The 21,064-nt window shown below is 36.2% G+C and overlaps 1 protein-coding gene across 1 annotated transcript in view; it reads left to right on the top strand.

Moving 5' to 3' along the window:
- The window catches only part of Slc35f1 (solute carrier family 35 member F1), a 387,998-nt gene that overhangs the window by 299,044 nt on the left and 67,890 nt on the right, over positions 1-21,064 (top strand). The window contains exon 3 of the mRNA XM_078019331.1: positions 2,522-2,649. Within this exon, the coding sequence (XP_077875457.1) occupies positions 2,522-2,649 (128 nt within the window). The remainder of the gene's footprint in view (positions 1-2,521; positions 2,650-21,064) is intronic.

Raw genomic sequence — 21,064 nt, 5'->3', positions numbered from 1 at the left:
AGATGTTACCATTTATTGAATCAAAGTGGAGGGTAAACTATTACTTTAATCTCCATTCTTCTTATTTACATTGAATCGTTTCTAATAAAAATAATAAATAATGCATTTAAAATGTCAAATCATAACTGAAGTTTCCACTCATGAATTTTATTACTTTCTCTAATAATAAAAGGCTGAGGATTTCAAAACATTAGCATATCACCAGTAGTGCTGGTGTTTCCTATGGATGGCCCTATTTTTTGATGTTTGGAGAGGATTTTTAGCTCGGGACTCTACGGGGACTCTATGGAATGCATTTTCAGTATTCTAGAAAGAGTTTTAATGATCTGTTGTACATCAGTGTTAATGGGAGTCTGTTAAATAAATCTTCAATCAGTCCCTGTACGTGTGTGTGTGTGTGTGTGTGTGTGTGTGTTGGGGTACTATTGATTGAATACAGCAGCACTCTACCACTGAGCTACATCCTTGGACCTTTTTATTTTTATTTTTTATTTTGAGGCAGTATCTCACCAAGTTGCCAGGGCTGGTTTTGAACCTGTGATCTACTACTGTGTCACCTTCCTGAGTAGATGGGATTACAGGTGTATGCCACTCCACCCAGCTACCAAGAAGTCCTTTTAAAAGGGTTGCATTTTTTGTTAAAACAATTTTTTTTAAAAGCACTCACCTTCCTTGCTAATTCTGCTAAGCAAGTGCATTGCATGTTTCTGGACTTCAAATGAAACAATATGGAAGCATGTGATATTCTGCTTTGTAGCTTTTTTTTTAAAAGCATATTAGCAAGGCAACTAATTATTCCATTGAATCCATGTGATGAATTATTCTTTGGATATGTAATTGATTGGTGAACAAACAGTACCACTGTAATCCATTTTTTTCAGTGTTGTGTATTGAGATGTGTCTGTTGTGCCGTGAATTAGACAATTCTCTGTTATTGTATAAATTAACTGGAACAATGACTTGTGACTTTAGAGGTTGAATATGCCACTGGCCATTTTATGTCCTATATACAATGTGTTATGTGTAAAATATTCACCAAATTAATTTAGTCAGATGTTGTCTACATTTTAACTAGCAAACAGTTTCATTGGATGGAACACAAATGTTAAGTACCTCAATTTTAATGTAATTTAACATCGCTGAAGTTGTTAAACATGAAAGTTATTCATACATTCTATATTATTTATTGACTACTCTTCATGCACTGTTGGGTCCTGGAAATAAAGTAGGGACCAAGATGACGCTGTTCTTTTCAAATTGTTAATAACCTAATGCATAAGAAAGAAAAGAAAAGAAGTAATTATAAGAGATAAATTCTATACGTGTGATCAACAAAGGGTATTAATGGGGCACAGAGCAGGGAATCCCAACCCAGACTATGGTAGTAAAATTATTAAGGAAATCTTGGGAATATGTGCAAGAGCAATAGTCCAAGTAAAGGAAATAACACCCGGAAAGGCCCAGAGTCGAGAGAAAGCATATTTAGGGCCAAATGGTAGGTTGTTTCTTTAGCTTCAAGGGTTTCCACTACTTGGTTATTTCTTTGGAATTTCTAGCCCAAGTCACTTTAAGAATGGCCATTGGACATCAACCATCTGTAAATTCCAGAATGATCATCAGCCACCACTCAAAATTAATTGAATTTCTGAGGCATTAGGATTTTTAAAAAATCTTCCCAGATGAAGTTACTATGCTTTTGGGTTGAGAATCACTGATTTACAAAATAAAGCCTGATGTATGTGATGGTTATGAATGTTTAGGCAAGTAAGGGGGACAGAAGTGCAGTTCAAGGGCATGGACAAAACAAGATGGCTGTAAAGAAATGACCTTGAGAGTGCAAAGTGCAAGGCCATGAGAAGAGTGACTCATTCCAGAACTCATCTTGACGGATTCAGATAGATAGCACTTAATACTTTTTCAATTCCTTTACTCAATCATTTCAAAATACTTCACCAACCCTCACTATAGGCCAGTATGTTGGGTGCTGTGTATACAGATATGAGTAAGGCAACTCCCTCTCTCTCCCCATCTTCCATACATCATTAGAGTGCAAATGTTCAAAGCTGAAGAAACACTCAGGATGGCATCTCAGAGTTTTACTCTAGACCTGTTGCCATATAACAAGCTCTTTTACCATTAGGCTGCATTCTTTTCATTTGTATTTTACCAAAATCTTGTAATTTACAATGATTTGGAATTTGTATGTTTATGCAGTCTCTCTGGTATAATTTTCCTTTTATTTTAATGTGATATAATCCTTCATATCTTCACTGGAAAAGTTTTTGCATGGTGATATAATAACCTGCCTAATCTTACTCTAACATAGAAACTAATTTAAAGAGCCAAAATCTTCCGTTTGCTAAGTAAATGGATGTGCGTCTTTGATACATTGATTCTTTTGTTTAAATATTTGGTAAGTTTATGGGAAAAATATATAATGCTACAATATTTTAGCACTCTAAATACACAGTTTACTATGTGTCAAGAACCTAACCCATTTTTATCTCCCTTTCTAACACAGGTGAAGAAAACCTCCTGGCGATTTTACGACGAAGATGGTGGAAGTATATGATCCTGGGACTGATAGACCTGGAAGCCAATTACCTGGTGGTCAAGGCTTACCAGTACACGACCCTGACCAGCATCCAGGTACCAGTGGCTCTTCTTTTCTCAATTTCCCCTTATAGTTTACATTCAGTTTAATATCTTGGAAATCGGAATACTCTCCTATACATTTTCCAATAGAAGGGGGATTGGTTGTATAGAAATTAACTTGAGCTTCATTCATGTGTCATTAATTTTTTCTTAATTCAAGTATCAAGAACTGTTCCTCTTTGTTCTGAATCATCACAATAATCGTTGGCAACGTAGGAAAATAATTTGTGGCTTTGAATGCTGCCAAGTAATCTTGTGTCAGCAGGAAAATTATTAGTAAGTATAAAAATAAGTCTATTTTTATCACAACCTAACTTTTTAGAATGTTAATAGACTCTGATTAAATAATCAAGCTGCTTAATAATCTTTTCTTTTAGCTTGTTTCAGTATGTAGAATTTGTAATCTGAAAGGACATGATTTTTCCTAAAGGGATAAGGATAAAATTCCTAAAATGGCATGAAGATAGTTACTGTGTTTCTTTGCCTTTCTCCCTTCCTCTCTTCCTCTCTTTCTTTCCCTTTCTCATACACACACACACACACACACATGAATGCAAATTGAACCTAGTTTTTCACAATTTTTAGACATTTATATTCCTTATTACATTGTAAATGATAAGTTTCAATCTTGTTTCAATACTTGTTTCAATCTTTGGTTTTTCTTTGTATAACAATATTATGAATCTCACAGCAATTCCAAAAACTCCAGGAAAAACATAAAACATATTCACATATTAGATTTGGCTTAGATTTAATACTTCAACAGAATTTTTGCCATCCTATTAATAGCCTAGGAACAACAAAATATAGATAAACAAATAAGCAAAAAAGCACCTGAATAAATTTAGATCATATAGATTGGATGAGAAGTAATCTTGATTTCACTTTCCTACCATCTGATTTATAAGTGAGCTTCAAAGAGGATGTCTTACTCCATTTTTGCTGCTATCACAAAATTTATTATAAATTTATTATAAATTATCCAGTAATTTATAATAAACAGAAACCTATTGACCCACAGTTATGGAAGCTAAAACTTAACTTTCCCACCATCTGATTTCCAAATGAACTTCAAAGATGATGACTCAGTTTGGTTTTGTTGCTATATCAAAATATTTGAAACTATATAATTTATAATGAACAAAAACTCATTGGCTTGCAGTTCTGGAGGCTGGGAAATTCAGTATCAAGTATCCAGTATCTTATGAAGGCCTTCATCTGCATCATCCCTTGGTGGAAAGTAGAAGAGCAAGAGAGAGTATGAGGGGGCAAACCAATCCCACCCACAGGGTGTAGCGCCCATGGCCTAATCACCTCTTAAATGCCTTGCCTCTTAATATTCCTTCAATGGCAAATAAATGAGTTTTGGAGGATACAGACATTCAAACCATAGCAGATGGTTTGAAAAACAAATAGTTACGGTGACATTTTTTCCAGGACCATTTCTTTATGCAATTTGTATTCTGAGAGCACTTGTGGGATGAGTTTCTAGTGAAGATGCACACTGAAGCAAGAAGTGAACTAACTGGTAAGGAAAACCTGACCTTCCCCCTCAATTTAGTCCTTAACATTTTGCAGCTTTTGGACTAATATCGGAAGGTAAGAGGTCATAATATCCAGATGCACTGTGAGGGCCCAGAAATACTGCATTCTGGCATTTGGCACTGCCCTTATTTGTTCTTTTTTCCCCTCCCTATCTTTGTGTGAAATCAATCAATCTCAATATCTCTCTCTCTCTCTCTCTCTCTCTCTCTCTCTCTCTCTCTCTCTGGAATCTTGTTTTTCTTGAATTTTAAAGGTCCTACTCAACTGAAGTTGAGTTTCTTATTTCTACTTTTTTCTTTTTCATCTTTTCCCCTATAGGAAAGAAAGTCCTAAAAAGCCAAATTAAAATAAATAAATATATATATAAATACACACACACGCACACACACACGCACATACATATATGTGTATATATATATAAAATATTTCCTTTGGTTATAAAACGTTTGGACATGTTCACATTCTCTCTTCCCTGTATGCCAACAATGCTTTTGGTATGATTTTTTTAAACATCTTGAAATCAAGGATCATGTTTTTATAGAATAATTTATAATTCTTCCTAGTACAGCATCATGCATAAATTTGCATTTAGACATAAATACATCAAATATAAATATGGTTAACCTCATCATAGGAATGCTCTATCTATATTTGATTTTTTTTTCTCTTTTAGATCTCACTGAATTCTAAGAAAACACATGCATAATGTAGTTGCAGATTTCAAAGGGAGAATAATTAGGCTCATACCTCTTCTTTAACAGTAGTAGTTATGGTGTCCCATATTTATGTCTCCATATAATAAAGCTTTAAAATGGAAAAATATATGTCATTTTTAGATATGTCATAGTCATAATAACAATTTACATATTGTATATAAATGAAATGGGTTTTCAATCATTGGTAAAGTTACCACACATTTAATTTTAAAAACATTTTGTGTTTTCAATGTTAGATGTACTGAAAAAAAATCATGGAGACAAAAATATTGATATGTATCAACATCAGTTATCTAGTAAAATTAGCCATCTAAAGTTGCCACTAGAAAAAAGAGTTTTTGGATTTCTTTTCCTACGTCTCCTTTCCTTTGTCTTATTCTTCAGTTAGAAACAAGATATAAGAATAGGCTACCTCCCACTACAGATGCTCTATAAACACCTTGGGTCACACACATACTAAAATCTGTGATCAAGTTTTTTCTGTTACTTGGAATATCCCTCTCTCCTCCATGTCCTACCTATTGAAATCCTATTCATTTCAGGGCCCTGTGTACCATTCAGGATGCTTTCTCATAAATAAAAGAAAAACCCAATCGAAAGTATCTTTAAAAATAAGAAAATATATTGATTCTTCTAACTGGAACATGTGAAGAAAGGGCATTCTTCAGGGCAGTTGATCAGATGTTTTAATGATGTCACCAGATGCTCCGTTTCTTTCCACCTTCCCCTCTTCTTTCCCTTTCTCTGGCTTTGTCCTAAAACAGGATCTTTTCATGGCCATTAGACAACTGCCAGCATAAATTGGGGCTGTCTGCTTCTTCCTTCATGACCACAGAGAGAGAAATAATGTGTTTGCCTACAACCAATAAATATAAATCCAGAGCTGTGCTCTGATTGGACCACACTAATGGCCAGGATATTTCTGTGAGATAATTGACTTAAACCTGGATTCCCTGAAACCAATACAGGATGAGATTTCTCTTATTAACTGAGACAAATATTTCCTAATAGGAGTCCTACTAAAATTTTCTGTAGAAAAAAATCCCAGTCCCAGAGTCAGAATGGGATCAATAGCTTTTCATCTCTGTGACCAAAACACCTGACAAAGAGCGACTTGGTGGTGGAACAATTTATTTAAATTTCAGATGTTAAGTCCGTGGTTGGCTAACTCCATTGCCGTGGGCCCAAGGAGGCAGAACATTGTGGTGGAAAGGCGTGATGGAGGAACACTGCTTACCTCATAGCTCAGGGAAGCAGAGAGGGAAGCCAGGAAGAGGTCACAGAGAAGATGAACCCTTCCCGGGGCATGCACCCCTCACCCACTTCCTCCAGCCATGCCCCACCTGCCTGCAGTTATCACCCAGTCCATTCAAACTAGGATGGACTGATTACATTACAGCTCTTACAATCCAATCATTTTACCTCTTGACATTCCTGCATTAACACAGTTTTTAGGGGACACCTCATATCCAAACCATGACTCCAGCCAGTCACCTCTCTGTCACCAACTGAGGAAAGAGTGAGGTGGATAGATGCAAGAAGACCAACCACAGTGTCCCCACATCCAGATTAACTCCCACCTCACTTCCAAAAGCCCCACAATAAGAAGAAGTTTCTATCTTTTCTGTGCTCTCATGAGGTTTTGTTTTTGAGATCTATTTCTAGCCCCTTGCCTAAGAATGATGCTTGCATATTTCCATCTGCTCCACAAACCGTGAGCTCTTTCACAACAAGTATAATTTCTTGTTCACCTCTGAGTCTCTAGTACCCAGTAGAAAACCCAGCACATACTAGATTATAAATGTGTAAGAGGTTAATTAAATTGCATTGATTTCTAGCATTTTGGGGCACAAAAATTCCCATCAGTCCTCTACCTAAATTTAGAGGCTCCTAGAATATATATATGCAGGCATAGATATACAAGAAGAGTGGAATTTAGCTTTATTGTGGAACTTGGCCCATTAGCCTAGAATCAAAAATTAGAAATGGACCTAGGGGAAAATGAGGGGTAATTTCCCAATTTAGAAATATATTTGATATCTTTTTTCCTTTATCTCCTTTCTTTCTTCTTTTTCTTTTTTTGTTCTCTATTGAAAAATCCCAACCAATTTTTGGTCTCTTAAGTTTTATGGTTTTCACCAAAATTTATTTTCAAGTTTTTCTATGTGTGGGAACTGTGACAAATTATTTCTGGCATAGGTTCCTTGAACCTCAAGTATTTAGCTCAATTCACATTGTCTACTATCACTAATCCTAATGCCTTTCTTCCTTTTGCATGTGCCTGTCTGTGGCTCACACACGTGCTCATGTGTGCTGGGGATTGATTTTAGGGCCTTGTGTATGCTCCATTTGTGCTCTACTACTAGCGGCATCCCCAGTCCTTTTCGTTTTTATCTTTTACTTTTGAGACAGTATCTCCCAGACAGTATTTTCCAGTATCTGCCCAGACTGGCCTCCGACTTACAATCTTCCAGCCTCAGCCTCCTAAGTAGCTGCAATTACAGGTGTACATCATCACACCTGGCTCAACGTGCTACCTTTCTTAAATTAGCTTTAAAACACCCGGTTGAATATCTCATTCTAGAAAAAAAAAAGTTTATTTTAATTCTGTAGTAAAACAGAAAAACTAAAATTCTAAAGATATAGAATTGGTTCTTCATTGTAACTCCTGACCAAGGAAAAAGAGAAAGTAAAAAGGCAAGTTGAATCTAACAATTATAGAACCATTTTTCCACTTATAATAAATAAATATTTAACCTGATAATAAATGGTCAGGACAGAGGGCATTTGCTCTGGGAACCATGGAGGTACTGCTGTATAATAATTTAATTCTGTTTACTTCTTGTAAATTGGTGAAACTAACAAGGACCCATAATGATCATCCCTTATTTCTATAAATATCAGTTGATTACATTAACTCATGTTACTCAATAAGCAAAATACATTTATATCTATACCTGCATATATATTCTAGGAGCCTCTAAATTTAGTGCATTTAGAAATGCACTAGTTACTGCGGTGATGTAAATAGAAATGAATCAGCCTTGCCTTCCAGACTGGTAAAGGAGGAAAAGAAGTATAATTTAAATGATAGTAACACCAAATAAAGCAAAGGAACAGATGTCCAAGTACTATGATTTTTCAAAGGAGGCAAAGATGATGGTTATTTGCAAAGTCAAGAAAGTGCCCGTTTAGATGGGTCTGTGAGATTGGATAAAATGTGGAGAGGATAAAATGTGGATTTAACCTTGCACATGAAATCAATGGCAGGACTGAAGATTGAGGAAAAAACCCAAGGACTATGTTTGAAGAACAATTGTTCCTATTCAATTCATACAGTCACTTAAAAAATAATTACTGAATACTTTGTGATCAAGGCATTGTGTTAGATGATGGACACGCTTGTTAGCAAAAGTACATGCACTCTGTATTTTTATGGAGCTTCAGTCAAAAGGGAAAGGGATGAATATATAATAATCAACGGTAAGCATTCTGTAGGGAATCAACACAGCTTTATTGGAATGTTTGTCAAAACACCTGGTTTAAACTAAAAAGGTTGGGGAAGATTTTTCTAAAAACCAGTAGTGAAACTGAAAGCTAAAAAAGAACTAGAAGATCAACTGGGAGAGAAGAGATCCAGCAAAGAGGACAACATGGTGGGATAGCCTTTTGGTGGGATGGACCACGCAAGGATGAGACTCTGGCCAAGGTCATGTGACTGAACAAGGAGACTGAAGAAACGAGTGGTGCAAGATAGGCTAGAGGAGGAAAGAAGGGACAAATCCCATAGGGCTCAGAGACCAGCGCAAAGGTTTAGATCTTGCTGGGTGCAGTGGAAAGTCATCCGAAAGTTGTAAACTAGAAGGTCATGTGACCAATTTGACTTTCAAAGATGACTCTGGCTGTGGTGTGGAGGACAAATTGACACTCATAAAGGAAGAGAGGATGGTAGAGCCAAAAGTTGAGTTTGAACCACTTTATAGAACACATTGTGAAAGGTTTTCAATACTCGGATGAAGAGCATGACTTGATTTTGTAGGTAACAGAACACTGAAGGTTTAGGATAGGATGTGACCCAAGCATAGTTGTTTTTTGTTTTGTTTTTTTTTAATAAGAAGGTCTTCATTAGTGGTTGAAGAGGACCAAGTAGGCTTGTTTTCTGATCCTCTCAAAAGCAGGGCTCTGAAACAGAGCAAAGAGACATGGAGAGCCACGCCTCCTTTATTCCTGGGTTGCTCAGTGTGTTCACTAAACTTAGTGAATGTCACAGTTGATACATGAAGCATGAGAAGAAGAAACTATTTTTGAAATGATTGTAGACTTACTGGAAATTTTAAAAATGTGTAGAGCCCTTTGAACCTTTCAAACCCACTGGTGACATTTTCTATGACTTTAGTATGGTATAAAATTCAGAATATTGACATCGATAGAGTATCATTAACTTCTTCAGTTTTTCATCCATTTTTATCTCCATTTGTGTGTGTGTGTGTGTGTGTGTGTGTGTGTGTGTGTAGTTCTACATAGTTTGAAGCCATATATAGGTTTAAGTAACCACCACTTGAATGGAATATTGAACTGTTCCATTACAGTAAAGGAACATCCAGGCTAGGGATATGGTTCAGTGGTAGAGCACTTGCCTAATATGCACAAGGCCCTGGGTTTGACCCCCAGTTCTGCAAAAAAAAAAAAAAAAAAAAAAAAAAATGTGGTGAGATGCTGTCTTTTCCAAGGTGATGCTCCGTGCTTACAACAAAGGAACTCTCTGTGCTTATACCTTATGAAATCACCTTCATCCCAGTCTCTTGGCTACCACTATTCTGTTCTCCCTCTATAGAATTTTGTCAGCTGGAGCAAGCTGTGCAAAATGGGATCATACAATATTTAGCCTTTTTTAAAAATATTTTTATTAGTTGTTGATGGACCTTTATTTTTTTTCTTTTTTTTTTATTGGTTGTTCAAAACATTACAAAGCTCTTGACATATCATATTTCATACATTAGATTCAAGTGGGTTATGAACTCCCATTTTTATCCCAAATACAGATTGCAGAATCACACCGGTTACACATCCACATTTTTACATAATGCCATATTAGTGCCTGTTGTATTCTGCTACCTTTCCTATCGCCTACTAACCCCCCTCCCCTCCCCTCCCATCTTCTCTCTCTACCCCATCTACTGTAATTCATTTCTCTCCTTGTTTATTTTCCCATTCCCCTCACAACCTCTTATATATAATTTTGTATAACAATGAGGGTCTCCCTCCATTTCCATGCAATTTCCCTTTTCTCTCCCTTTCCCTCCCACCTCATGTCTCTGTTTAATGTTAATCTTTTCTTCCTGCTCTTCCTCCCTGCTCTGTTCTTAGTTGCTCTCATTATATCAAAGAAGACATTTGGTATTTGTTTTTTAGGGATTGGCTAGCTTCACTAAGCATAATCTGCCCTAGTGCCATCCATTTCCCTGCAAATTCCATGATTTTGTCATTTTTTAGTGCTGAGTAATACTCCATGGTGTATAAATGCCACATTTTTTTTTATCCATTCATCTATTGAAGGGCATCTGGGTTGGTTCCACAGTCTAGCAATTGTGAATTGTGCTGCTATGAACATCGATGTGGCAGTATCCCTGTAGCACGCTCTTTTAAGGTCTTCAGGGAATAGTCCGAGAAGGGCAATAGCTGGGTCAAATGGTGATTCCATTCCCAGCTTTCCCAGGAATCTCCATACTGCTTTCCAACTTGGCCGCACCAGTTTGCAGTCCCACCAGCAATGTACAAGAGTACCCTTTTACCCACATCCTCGCCAGCACTTGTTGTTGTTTGACTTCATAGTGGCTGCCAATCTTACTGGAGTGAGATGGTATCTTAGGGTGGTTTTGATTTGCATTTCTCTGACTGCTAGAGATGGTGAGCATTTATTCATGTACTTGTTGATTGATTGTATGTCCTCCTCTGAGAAGTGTCTGTTCAGGTCCTTGGCCCATTTGTTGACTGGGTTATTTGTTGTCTTTTTGTCTAATTTTTTGAGTTCTTTGTATATTCTGGATATTAGGGCTCTATCTGAAGTGTGAGGAGTAAAAATTTGTTCCCATGATGTAGGCTCCCTATTTACCTCTCTTATTGTTTCTCTTGCTGAGAAAAAACTTTTCAGTTTAAGTTTGACTGCTGAGTTACTGTTTACTCTTATAAATTTATTTGATGCTTGGGAGGAAAGATATTAGAAGGGAAGGGAAGAAGTCACTGTCGCGGCTGGTTTCAATGAAGTTATCTCCTCCGCCCGTGACGTCAGTTCTCACCATGGTGGTATCCCATGCAAATGGTGACCGTTGGTTCCCTTTGCTGGGTGACCAATGCAACGGGTGGGTCCTGACTGTCTCTCCCAAGCCCTGTTTCAATCCTCTGGCCACTGCCTATGAAGGCTCGGTTGGCTTTTACCTCTGGGGTTTGGCCATTTACTGCTGTTCTTGGGAAAAGGCAGAGATGTGTGAAAATTGAGCTCACTGTCTTTCTCGTCAACTGATTTTCTGCTTGATGTTGAAGAGACCGTTACAAGAACTGGCCCCGACAAGCACTTCCGCTTCTGAAATATTTAGCCTTTTGATATTGACTTTTTTCACTGAACATAAGTCTATCTAAATTGTTGCCTTTATCAAAGTTTGCTCCTTTTTAGTGCTGAGTAGTATTCTGTAATATAAATATACCAGTATTTGTTAGCCTATTCATCCATTGAGGGCATTTGTTTTATTTCCAGCTTTAGGCTTTTTTTAACTTTTATTTTATTTCCATATTTTTATTGGTTCATTATAGTTGCATGTAATGGTGGTATTTGTTGTTTCTTACTTGTACATGCACGCTATGTATCAATATAACTTGGCCAATATCACTCCCCAGTATTTCCCCTTTCCCTCCCCTTTGTCCTCCTCCCAGTCTCATTCCTCTACTCTACACGTCTCCCTTCAATTTTCATGATATTCCTCCCTCACACACACCTTTCTTTTCCTTTTTTTCTCTCTAGCTTTCGCATGTGAGAGAAAATATATGACTCTTGAATTTCTGAGTTTGACTTATTTCACTTAAAATAATGTTCTAAAGTTCCATTCATTTTTTCTGCGTTGACATAATTTCATTTTTCTTTATGGCTGAATAAAACTCCACTGTGTATATATACACCACATTTGCTTTATCCATTCATCTATTGATGGACTCCTGAGCTGGTTGCTGACTATTGTGCATTGTGCTGTAATGAGCGTGTGTATGCCTGTATCAGTACAGTATGCTGACATTAATACTTTAGAATAGATAACCAGGAATAATATAGCTGGATCATATGGTAGTTCCATTCATAGCCTTTTGAGGAACCTACATACAGATTTCTGTAGAGGTTGGACTAATTAACCAACAGTGTAAAAGTTATTCCTTTTCTTCACTTCCTTTTCAGCATTTATTATTGTTTATATTCTTGATGAGTGCCATTCTAACTAGAATAAGATTCAGTGAAGCTTGGATTTGCATTTCCCTAATTGCTGATAATGTTGAACAATTTTTTTTATCTTTTTTGGCTATTTGTATTTCTTTTTTCCCCCCAGTTTAGTTCATCTCCCCATTATTGATTTTTTTTTTTTTTAGTGTTTTGGGCATTCTGTAAATGTTCTAGCTATTAATCCTCTGTCAGAAGAGTAGATAGTAAATATTTTCTCCTATTCTCTGAGGGTTTTTTTCACATTTTTAATTTTTTAATGTACTATGAAGAAGCTTTTTAATGTCATTCAATTCTGTTTATTAATTCTTGGCATTATTTCCTGAGCTTTAGGGGTCCTGTTGAGAAAGTAATTGCCTGTAACTGTATTTTGGAGTGTCAACCCCACATTTTCTTCAACGACTTGCATACTTTCTGGTCTAATTCCTAATCTAGGTCTTTGATCCATTTTGAGACTTTTGTGCAGGGTGAGAGATAAAAATTTAGTCTCATTCTTCTACATATGGATAACCAGTTTTTCTTCCACCATTTGCTTTTTAATGTCTCTCCTTTCTCCAATGTTTGTTTTTGGCACTTTTGTCAAGTGTCAGATGATTATATCTGTGTGGGTTTTTCTCTGTGTCTTCTATTCTTTTTTTAATTTTAATTTGTTATATATGACAGCAGGATGCATTTCAATTCATATTACACATACAGAGCACAATTTTTCATATCTCTGGTTGCACACAAAGTAGATTGACACAAATCGTGTCTTCATATATATATATTTAAGGTAATGGTGTCCATCTCATTCCACCATCTTTCCCCCATGCTCCCGCCCTTCCTCTCTCTCCCCTTTGCCTTATCCAGAGTTCATCCATTCCTCCCATGCTCCCCGACCCCAACCCCATTATGTATCAGCCTCCTTATATGAGAGAAAATGTTCAGCATTTGGTTTTTTGGGGATTGGCTTAATTCACTTATTATATCCTCCAACTCCATTCATTTACTTGCAAATGCCATGATTTTATTCTCTTTTAATGCTGAGTAATACCCCATTGTGTATATATACCACAGTTTCTTTATCTATTCACATACTGAAGGGCATCTAGATTGGTTCCACAGTTTAGCTATTTTGAATTGTGCTGCAATAAACATTGATGTGGCTGTGTCCCTATAGTATGCTGTTTTAAAGTCCTTTGGGTATAGACCGAGGAGTGGGATAGCTAGGTCAAATGGTGGTTCCATTCCAAGTTTTCCAAAGAATCCTCCATATTGTTTTCCAGATTGGTTGCATCAATTTGCAGTCCCACCAGCAATGTATGAGTGTGCCTTTTGCCCCACATCCTTGCCAACATTTATTGTTGTTTGTATTCTTAATAGCTACCATTCTGACTAGAATGAGATGAAATCTCTGAGTAGTTTTGATTTGTGTTTCTCTAATTGCTAGAGATGTTGAACATTTTTTTCATATATTTGTTGATTGATTGTATATCATCTTCTAGGAAGTGTGTGTTCAGTTCCTTAGCCCATTTATTGATTGGTTTTTTTGGAGGTTAGCTTTTTGAATTCTTTATATACCCTAGAGATTAGTGCTCTATCTGATGTGTAGTCTATCTATTCACCTCACTGATTGTTTCTTCTGCTGAGAAGAAGCTTTTTAGTTTGAATCCATCCCATTTATTGATTCTTAGTTTTAATTATTGCACTATAGGAATCTTATAAAGAAAGCTGGGACCTCATCAAACATGATGGAGATTTGGGCCTACTTTTTCTTCCATTAGGTGAAAGGTCTCTGGTTCAATTCCAAGGTCCTTGATCCACTTTGAATTGAGTTTTATACATGGTGAGAGATAGGGGTTTAATTTCATTTTGTTTGTTGCATATGGATTTCCAGTTTCCCCAGCACCATTTGTTAAAGAGACTGTCTTTTCTCCGATGTATGTTTTTGGAATCTTTGTCTAATATAAGGTAACTGTAGTTATGTGGGTTTGTCTCTGTGTCCTCTATTCTGTACCATTGGTCTACTAGTCTGTTTTGGTGCCAGTGCCTTGCCGTTTTATTACTACTGCTCCATAGCATAGTTTTAAGTTCTGGTGTAGTGATGCCACCTTCTTCACTCTTCTTGCTAAAGATTGATTTACCTATTCTGGGTTTCTTGTTTTTCTAGATGAATTTCATGACTGCTTTTTCTATTTCTATGAGGAATGTCATTGGGAAATTGATTAGAATTGCATTAAATCTGTATAATGCTTTTGGTAGTATGGTCATTTTGACAATATGAATTCTGCCTATCCAAGAACAAGGGAGATCTTTCCATCTTCTAAGGTCTTCTTTAATTTCTTTCTTTAGTGTTCTGTAGTTTTTGTTGCAGAGGTCTTTCACCTGTTTTGTTAAGTTGATTCCCAAGTGTTTTTTTGTGTGTTTTTGTTGTTGTTGTTGTTTTGTTTTGTTTTGTATTGTTTTAGGCTATTGTAAATGGGGTAGTTTTCCTCATTTCTCTTTCAGAGGATTTGTCACTGATGTACAGAAATGCCTTTGCTTTATGGGTGTTGGTTTTATATCCTGCTACATTGTTGAATTCGTTTACTACTTCTAGAAGTTTTCTGGTGGAATTTTTGGGGTCTTCTACATATAGAATCATATCATTGGCACATAGTGCTAATTTGAGTCCTTCTTTTCCTATCTATGCCCCTTTAATTTATTTTATCTGTCTAATTGCTCTGGCTAGTGTTTCAAGAACTATGTTAAATACAAGTGGTGAAAGAGGGCATCCCTGTCTTGTTCCAGTTTTTAGAGGGAATGCTTTCAATTTTTCTCCATTTAGAATGATGTTGGCCTGGGGCTTAGCAAAGATAGCCTTTATGATGTTGAGATATGTCCTTAGATATGTTATTCCTAGTTTTTCTAGTGTTTTGAACATGAAGATGTACTGTATTTTGTCAAATGCTTTTCTGCATCTATTAAGATGATCGTATGATTCTTATCTTTAAGTCTATTGATGTGATGAATTACGTTTATTGAGTTCCATATGTTGAACCAAACTTGCATCCCTGGGATGAATTCCACTTGATCGTGGTGCACTATCATTTTTATATGTTTTTGTATTCAATTTGCCAGAATTTTATTGAGAATTTTTGCATCTATGTTCATTAGAAATATTGGTCTGAAGTTTTCTTTCTTGGAATCAAGGTGATATTGGCCTCATAGAATGAGTTTGGAAGTGCTCCCTCTTTTTCTATTCTCTGAAATAAATTGAAGAGTATTGGTATTGGTTCTTCTTTAAAGGTCTTGTAGAACTCAGCTGTATATCCATCCAGTCCTGGGCTTTTCTTGGTTGGTAGGCTTCTGATGGTGTCTTCTATTTTGTCATTTAAAATTTATATGTTTAAATTGTATATATCATCCTGATCCAATTTGGGCAAATCATATGACTCTAGAAATTTGTCATTGCCTTTGATATTTTGTATTTTATTGTGAGTATAAGTTTTCGAAATAATTTCTAATTATCTTCTGTATTTCTATAGTGTCTGTCATGATATTTCCTTTTTCATCATGTATGTTAGTAATTTGAGTTTTTGCTCTCCTTTTCTTCATTAGTATGGCTAGGAATTTGTCAACTTTATTTTTTTCAAAGAACCAACTTTTTGCTTTGTCAATTTTTTCAATTGTTTCTTTTGTTTCAATTTCATTGATTTCAGCTCTGATTTTAATTATTTCCTGTCTCCTATTGCTTTTGGTATAGATTTTTTCTTCTTTTTGTAGGGCTTTGAAATGTAATGTCAAGGCATTTATTTTTTTACTTTTTCTTCTTCTAAGAAATGAACTCCATGTAATGAGGTTTCCATTTAGTACTGCCTTCATAATGTCCCAGAGGTTTTGATACATTGTATCAATGTTCTTACTTACCTCTAAAAATTTTTAATCTCCTCCTTGATATCTTTTGCATCCCATTGTTCATTCAGTAGCATATTATTTAGTCTCCAGATGTTGGAGTATTTTCTATTTTTTACTTAATAATTGATTTTTAATTTCAATCCATTATGATCTGATAGAATGCAGGATAATATTTCTATTTTTTTGTATTTTCAAAGGTTGCTTTGTGGCATAATACATGGTCTTTTTTTAGAGAAGGATCCATGTGCTTCTGAGAAGAAAATGTGTTCACTCATTGAAGGATGAGTATTCTGTATATGTCAGTTAAGTCTAAGTTATTGATTATATTATTAGTTCTATAGTTTGTTTGTTTGGAAGATCTATCCCAGAATTATTGTGTTGTGGTCTGTTTGAATCTTGAACTTGAGAAGAGTTTGTTTGATGAATGTAGTTGCTCCATTTTCAGGTAAATATATATTTATAATTGTTATGCCTTGGTGTATGGTTCCCTTGAACAGTATGAAGTGTCATTCTTTATCCCTTTTGATTAACTTTAGCTTAAAGTCTACTTTATTTGATATGAGGATGGAAACTCCTGCTTGCTTCCATGATCCATGTGAATGGTATAATTTTTTTCAACCCTTCACCTTCAGTCTGTGGATGTCTTTTCCTATGAGATGAATCTCTTGGAGGCAGCATATTGTTGGGTCTTTTTAAAAAAAAAAAAAAAAAGCCAATCTGCCAACCTGTCTTTTGATTGGTGAGTTTAGGCCATTAATAGTCAGGGTTATTATTGAGATATGATTTGTACTTCTAGGCTTTTGTGTTTATTTTGGGGTTTTGACTTGACTTGCTTTCTTCTTTGATTAGTTTTTCCTTTAGTGTAATACCTCCCTCTGCCAGTTTTCATCATTTTTTTTTCATTTCCTCTTCATGGAAAATTTTGCCCAGGATATTTTGTAGTATAGGCTCTCTAGTTGTAAATTCTTTTAACTTTTGTTTATCATGGAAGGTTTTTATTTTTTCACCAAATCTAAAGCTTACTTTTGCTGGACATGATTCTTGGTTGGCATCCACTTTCTTTCAGAGCTTGGTATATGTTGTTCTATGATCTCCTGGCTTTTAGGATCTGGGTTGAAAAATCTGTTGAGATATGAATTGGTCTCCCCCTATATGTGATCTGATTCCTCTCTCCTGTAGCCTTTAAGATTCTATCCTTATTCTGTATGCTAGGCATTTTCATTATAATGTGCCTTGGTGTAGAACTGTTGTACTTTTATACATTTGGTGTCCTATAAGCCTATTTGGTTTTCCAATTCATTCTTCATGTTTGGGAAATTTTCTGATATTATCTCATTGAAAAGATTGTGCATTCCTTTGGTTTGAAATTCTGTGACTTCCTCTATCCTTATAAATCTTAGATTTTGTCTTTTGATTCTATCTCATAATTCATGGATGTTCTGCTCATGGTTTCTTACCATCTTCACTATGTGGGCAACTTTATTTTCCTTATTGTATACTTTGTCTTCATTACCTGATGTTCTCTCTTCCAAGTCACCTATTTGTGATGCTTTCTATTGAGTTTTTTATTTGGCTTATTGTTTTATTCATTTCAAGGATTTCTCATTGGTTTTTTTTTTCAGAATCTCTATCTGTTTCTTGAAGTAAACTTTTGCTACCTATATTTGCTCCCTTATCTCTTCATTGATGTCATCAATGGTTGCCTGTATTTGCTGTCCTATATCTTTGTTGAGTAATCAGTTTTTGCCTGTATTTGCTCATTTATGTCATTCTTTAATTCACAGATAATTTTAATTATGAACATCCTGAACTCCTTCTCTGATATTTCATCAGCCACACTGTCCATGGGTTCTGGGTTCTGTTATTGTAGTATCCTGGTGTGTTTGGGGCACTTTCCTTCCTTGGTTTTTCATATTGTCTATATGTCTTCCTTTCTTGCAGTGTAGATCTGAGGTATGACAGTTTCTACCCTATTATCTTATAGTATCTGTGCTTATTATCTGCACCTCACCTTGGTGTTGGGCTTCCAGACACTGCTGCTGTCCTGTGATTGATGCTCCTGCAGTTATAGGTGGTAGCAGCAGTAGTGGAGGTAACTTGAGATAGCGGTGGAAGTGCCCCAAGATGGATGCAATGTTTTTCAGAGATGGGGCTGAAAGGGTGGAACTGACACTGGCTTTTGGATGACTGCTTCTAGATGCAGCTGCTTCTAGGCCCAGTCTGTTGTTGCAAGGTAGAGGTTACTGCATGGGGAAGGTCATGGGGATGGTTGCAGTGACCCAAAATGAAAGTGGGTAGGCCTGGGCTCCCAGGTGGTGGTGGAGGGGATCCAGACCTGTGCCTATCCTGAGCCTGGGCTCCATGCAGGTCATTGAAGGCGGTCCTGGGCTGGGCCTGAGCTCCGATGGGGGTCTGTAGGTAGCAGGATTGACTGGGGCCTACCCTGAGCCTGGGCTCCTGTGCAGGTTGGCGGAGGTACAGTGCCTGATCTCTGGCGGGTGTCTGCTGGTCGGTGGAGGCAGATCTGCTGTGTCTTCTATTCTCTATCATTGGACTATGTATCTGTTTTAATGCCAGCACCATGCACTGTTTGTTACTATAGCTCTGTAGTATATTTTAAGATCAAGTATTGTGATACCACCAGCATTGCTTTTTTGGCTTAGAATTGCTTTAGTTATCCTGGGTCTTTTATTCTTTCAAATGAATTTTAGGACTTTTTTTTTTTTTAGTTCTATGAAAAATGTCATTGGTATTTTGTTGGGGATTGCATTGAATCTGCATATATCTCCTGATAATATGGCTATTTTAACACTATTAATTCTGCCTATCCATGAACACAGGAGGTCTTTCCATTTTTCTGAGATCTTGTTCAATTTCTTTTCCAGTATTCTATAGTTCTCAGATATAGGATATATTCAGAACCCCAAATAAACAGGTCACGTTGAGAGGCAAGCAAATCAGACTTTATTCTGATTTCTCATTACAAATTCTAACATCCAGGAGGGCTAAGATTGCTATATTCAACAAAACTATCCTTCCAATACAAGAAGAAAATAAAAGAATTAATGACTACTAATCCAGCACTACATAAAATATGTAAAGAATTACTGCCTACAGAAGAACTCAAAACCAAACCCCAGAGTCACAAATGGACAAATCTCATTTGGAGAGTAGCTAAGCAAATGAGAAACAGAAACAGATTAAACATTAGATATAAACCTGCTTTAGGCTTTTACAAATTTAGGTTCAATGAATATTTTTGTGTACATTTTTGTATCAACAAAAGTATTTAATTCTCTGGGATAAATGTTCAAAAGTACATTTGCTGGGGCATATGGTAAGTGCATATTTTGTTTTAGAAACTGTCAAAAGGAATTCCCATTGTGACTGTACCATTCCTGTCAGCAGTGTATGAGGAATCTAGTTATTCTCCATCCTCAAAAGCACTTAGTATAATTATTTTATATATTGTATCAATTCTAAATAGTGGGAGCAATATTTGTTTGCAGTTTTAATTATTTCTCTAATGACCAGTAACTTTGAATATCTTTTTGAGGAAAAAATTTAACTTTCCCTTTATAATCAGAGGCTAAAGAAAGTTAAAAGTGGTTAAAAAAAAAAAAGATAACTTCTATGTGGGAAAAAATGCGATGAAAGAGAGACATCGAAGAAACCCAACTGTTTTATTTATTAGAAAATATAAAGAGAGAAAGTAACATCATGTTGAATTTATAAGGATCTTATTTTAAAGACAGTTTTGTGAGTTTTTAACTCTTACCTGTAGAGAATGAATAGGTTTTGGCTGTGGCTGTGAGACAGATTAACAATGACATTTGGATATACTTTAACTGCTATGCTATTTTTATAACTGCAATATGAACTATTTTGGTAGAAATGCCAGAGATTGTGCATCTTTTTTCAGCCATGTATTACTGAAATACAAACAGATTAAACTAGTGCTGCTGTGAAAAAAGAAGAAAGCAGTTCTCTTCAAATATGATAGTTCCATAATTAAAATTAACTCACAGTGAACCAGTTTCTAGTACACTTGCTAACTGTGAGAGGTGTATACCTGTGGCACCAAATTTCCTCCTGCATTATGTGCATGTCAGAGCTTTTCACATTCTTTAAGCAATTTCCATCAGCAGCAGAGAACAAGAGAATATTCCTTTCAGCCCTGATTTTTTTTCGTTCTGCCCCACTTCCCTGACTTTAGTAAGTAGAAGTATACACAGAACAAATTCCAGCCTCCCTAGTTTGCAAGGTGACATTCATTTCGGAGACTGATTCCACACAGTATGGAAAAACATACATACCCCAGTTTGTCTTTTTGCTTTCCAAAATGCTCAGGTTTTTCTGGATCTTGTCTATATGGATTTTTAGTAGGCTAATAATTAAATCATATCAATGGCCCAGAAAGGCCAGGGAGCATATACCTTCTTGTGTGTCTCTGGAATCTAAAGTTGAAACCATATGAATAGAAATTCCATTACTGATTAACAAGTGTCCCAGCTAGATGGAGGGAACCCAACTATTGAATCCTGCCATGGGATGACAGATGGCTACATTCACAGAGTACAATATGGTTAGCACAATGATGAAAGTATGCTGAAGTTCCATAGAGACACAGGAGAAATGAACTTCCTACCTGTGATGCACATAATGGTGGCCCACTGTGAAAGTGTTATGACTCATGAAAGTCACTGAACTGATTTTTCATCTGTAGGCAATTGAATTTCCACCTGGAAGAGCCCAAAGAGAAAGCATGCATGTATATGAAAACAGGACCCACGGG

The sequence above is a fragment of the Ictidomys tridecemlineatus genome, chromosome 8 (assembly GCF_052094955.1).
Source record: "Ictidomys tridecemlineatus isolate mIctTri1 chromosome 8, mIctTri1.hap1, whole genome shotgun sequence".
Lineage (NCBI taxonomy): Eukaryota > Metazoa > Chordata > Mammalia > Rodentia > Sciuridae > Ictidomys > Ictidomys tridecemlineatus.
This window is presented reverse-complemented; position numbering and strand designations above follow the sequence as displayed.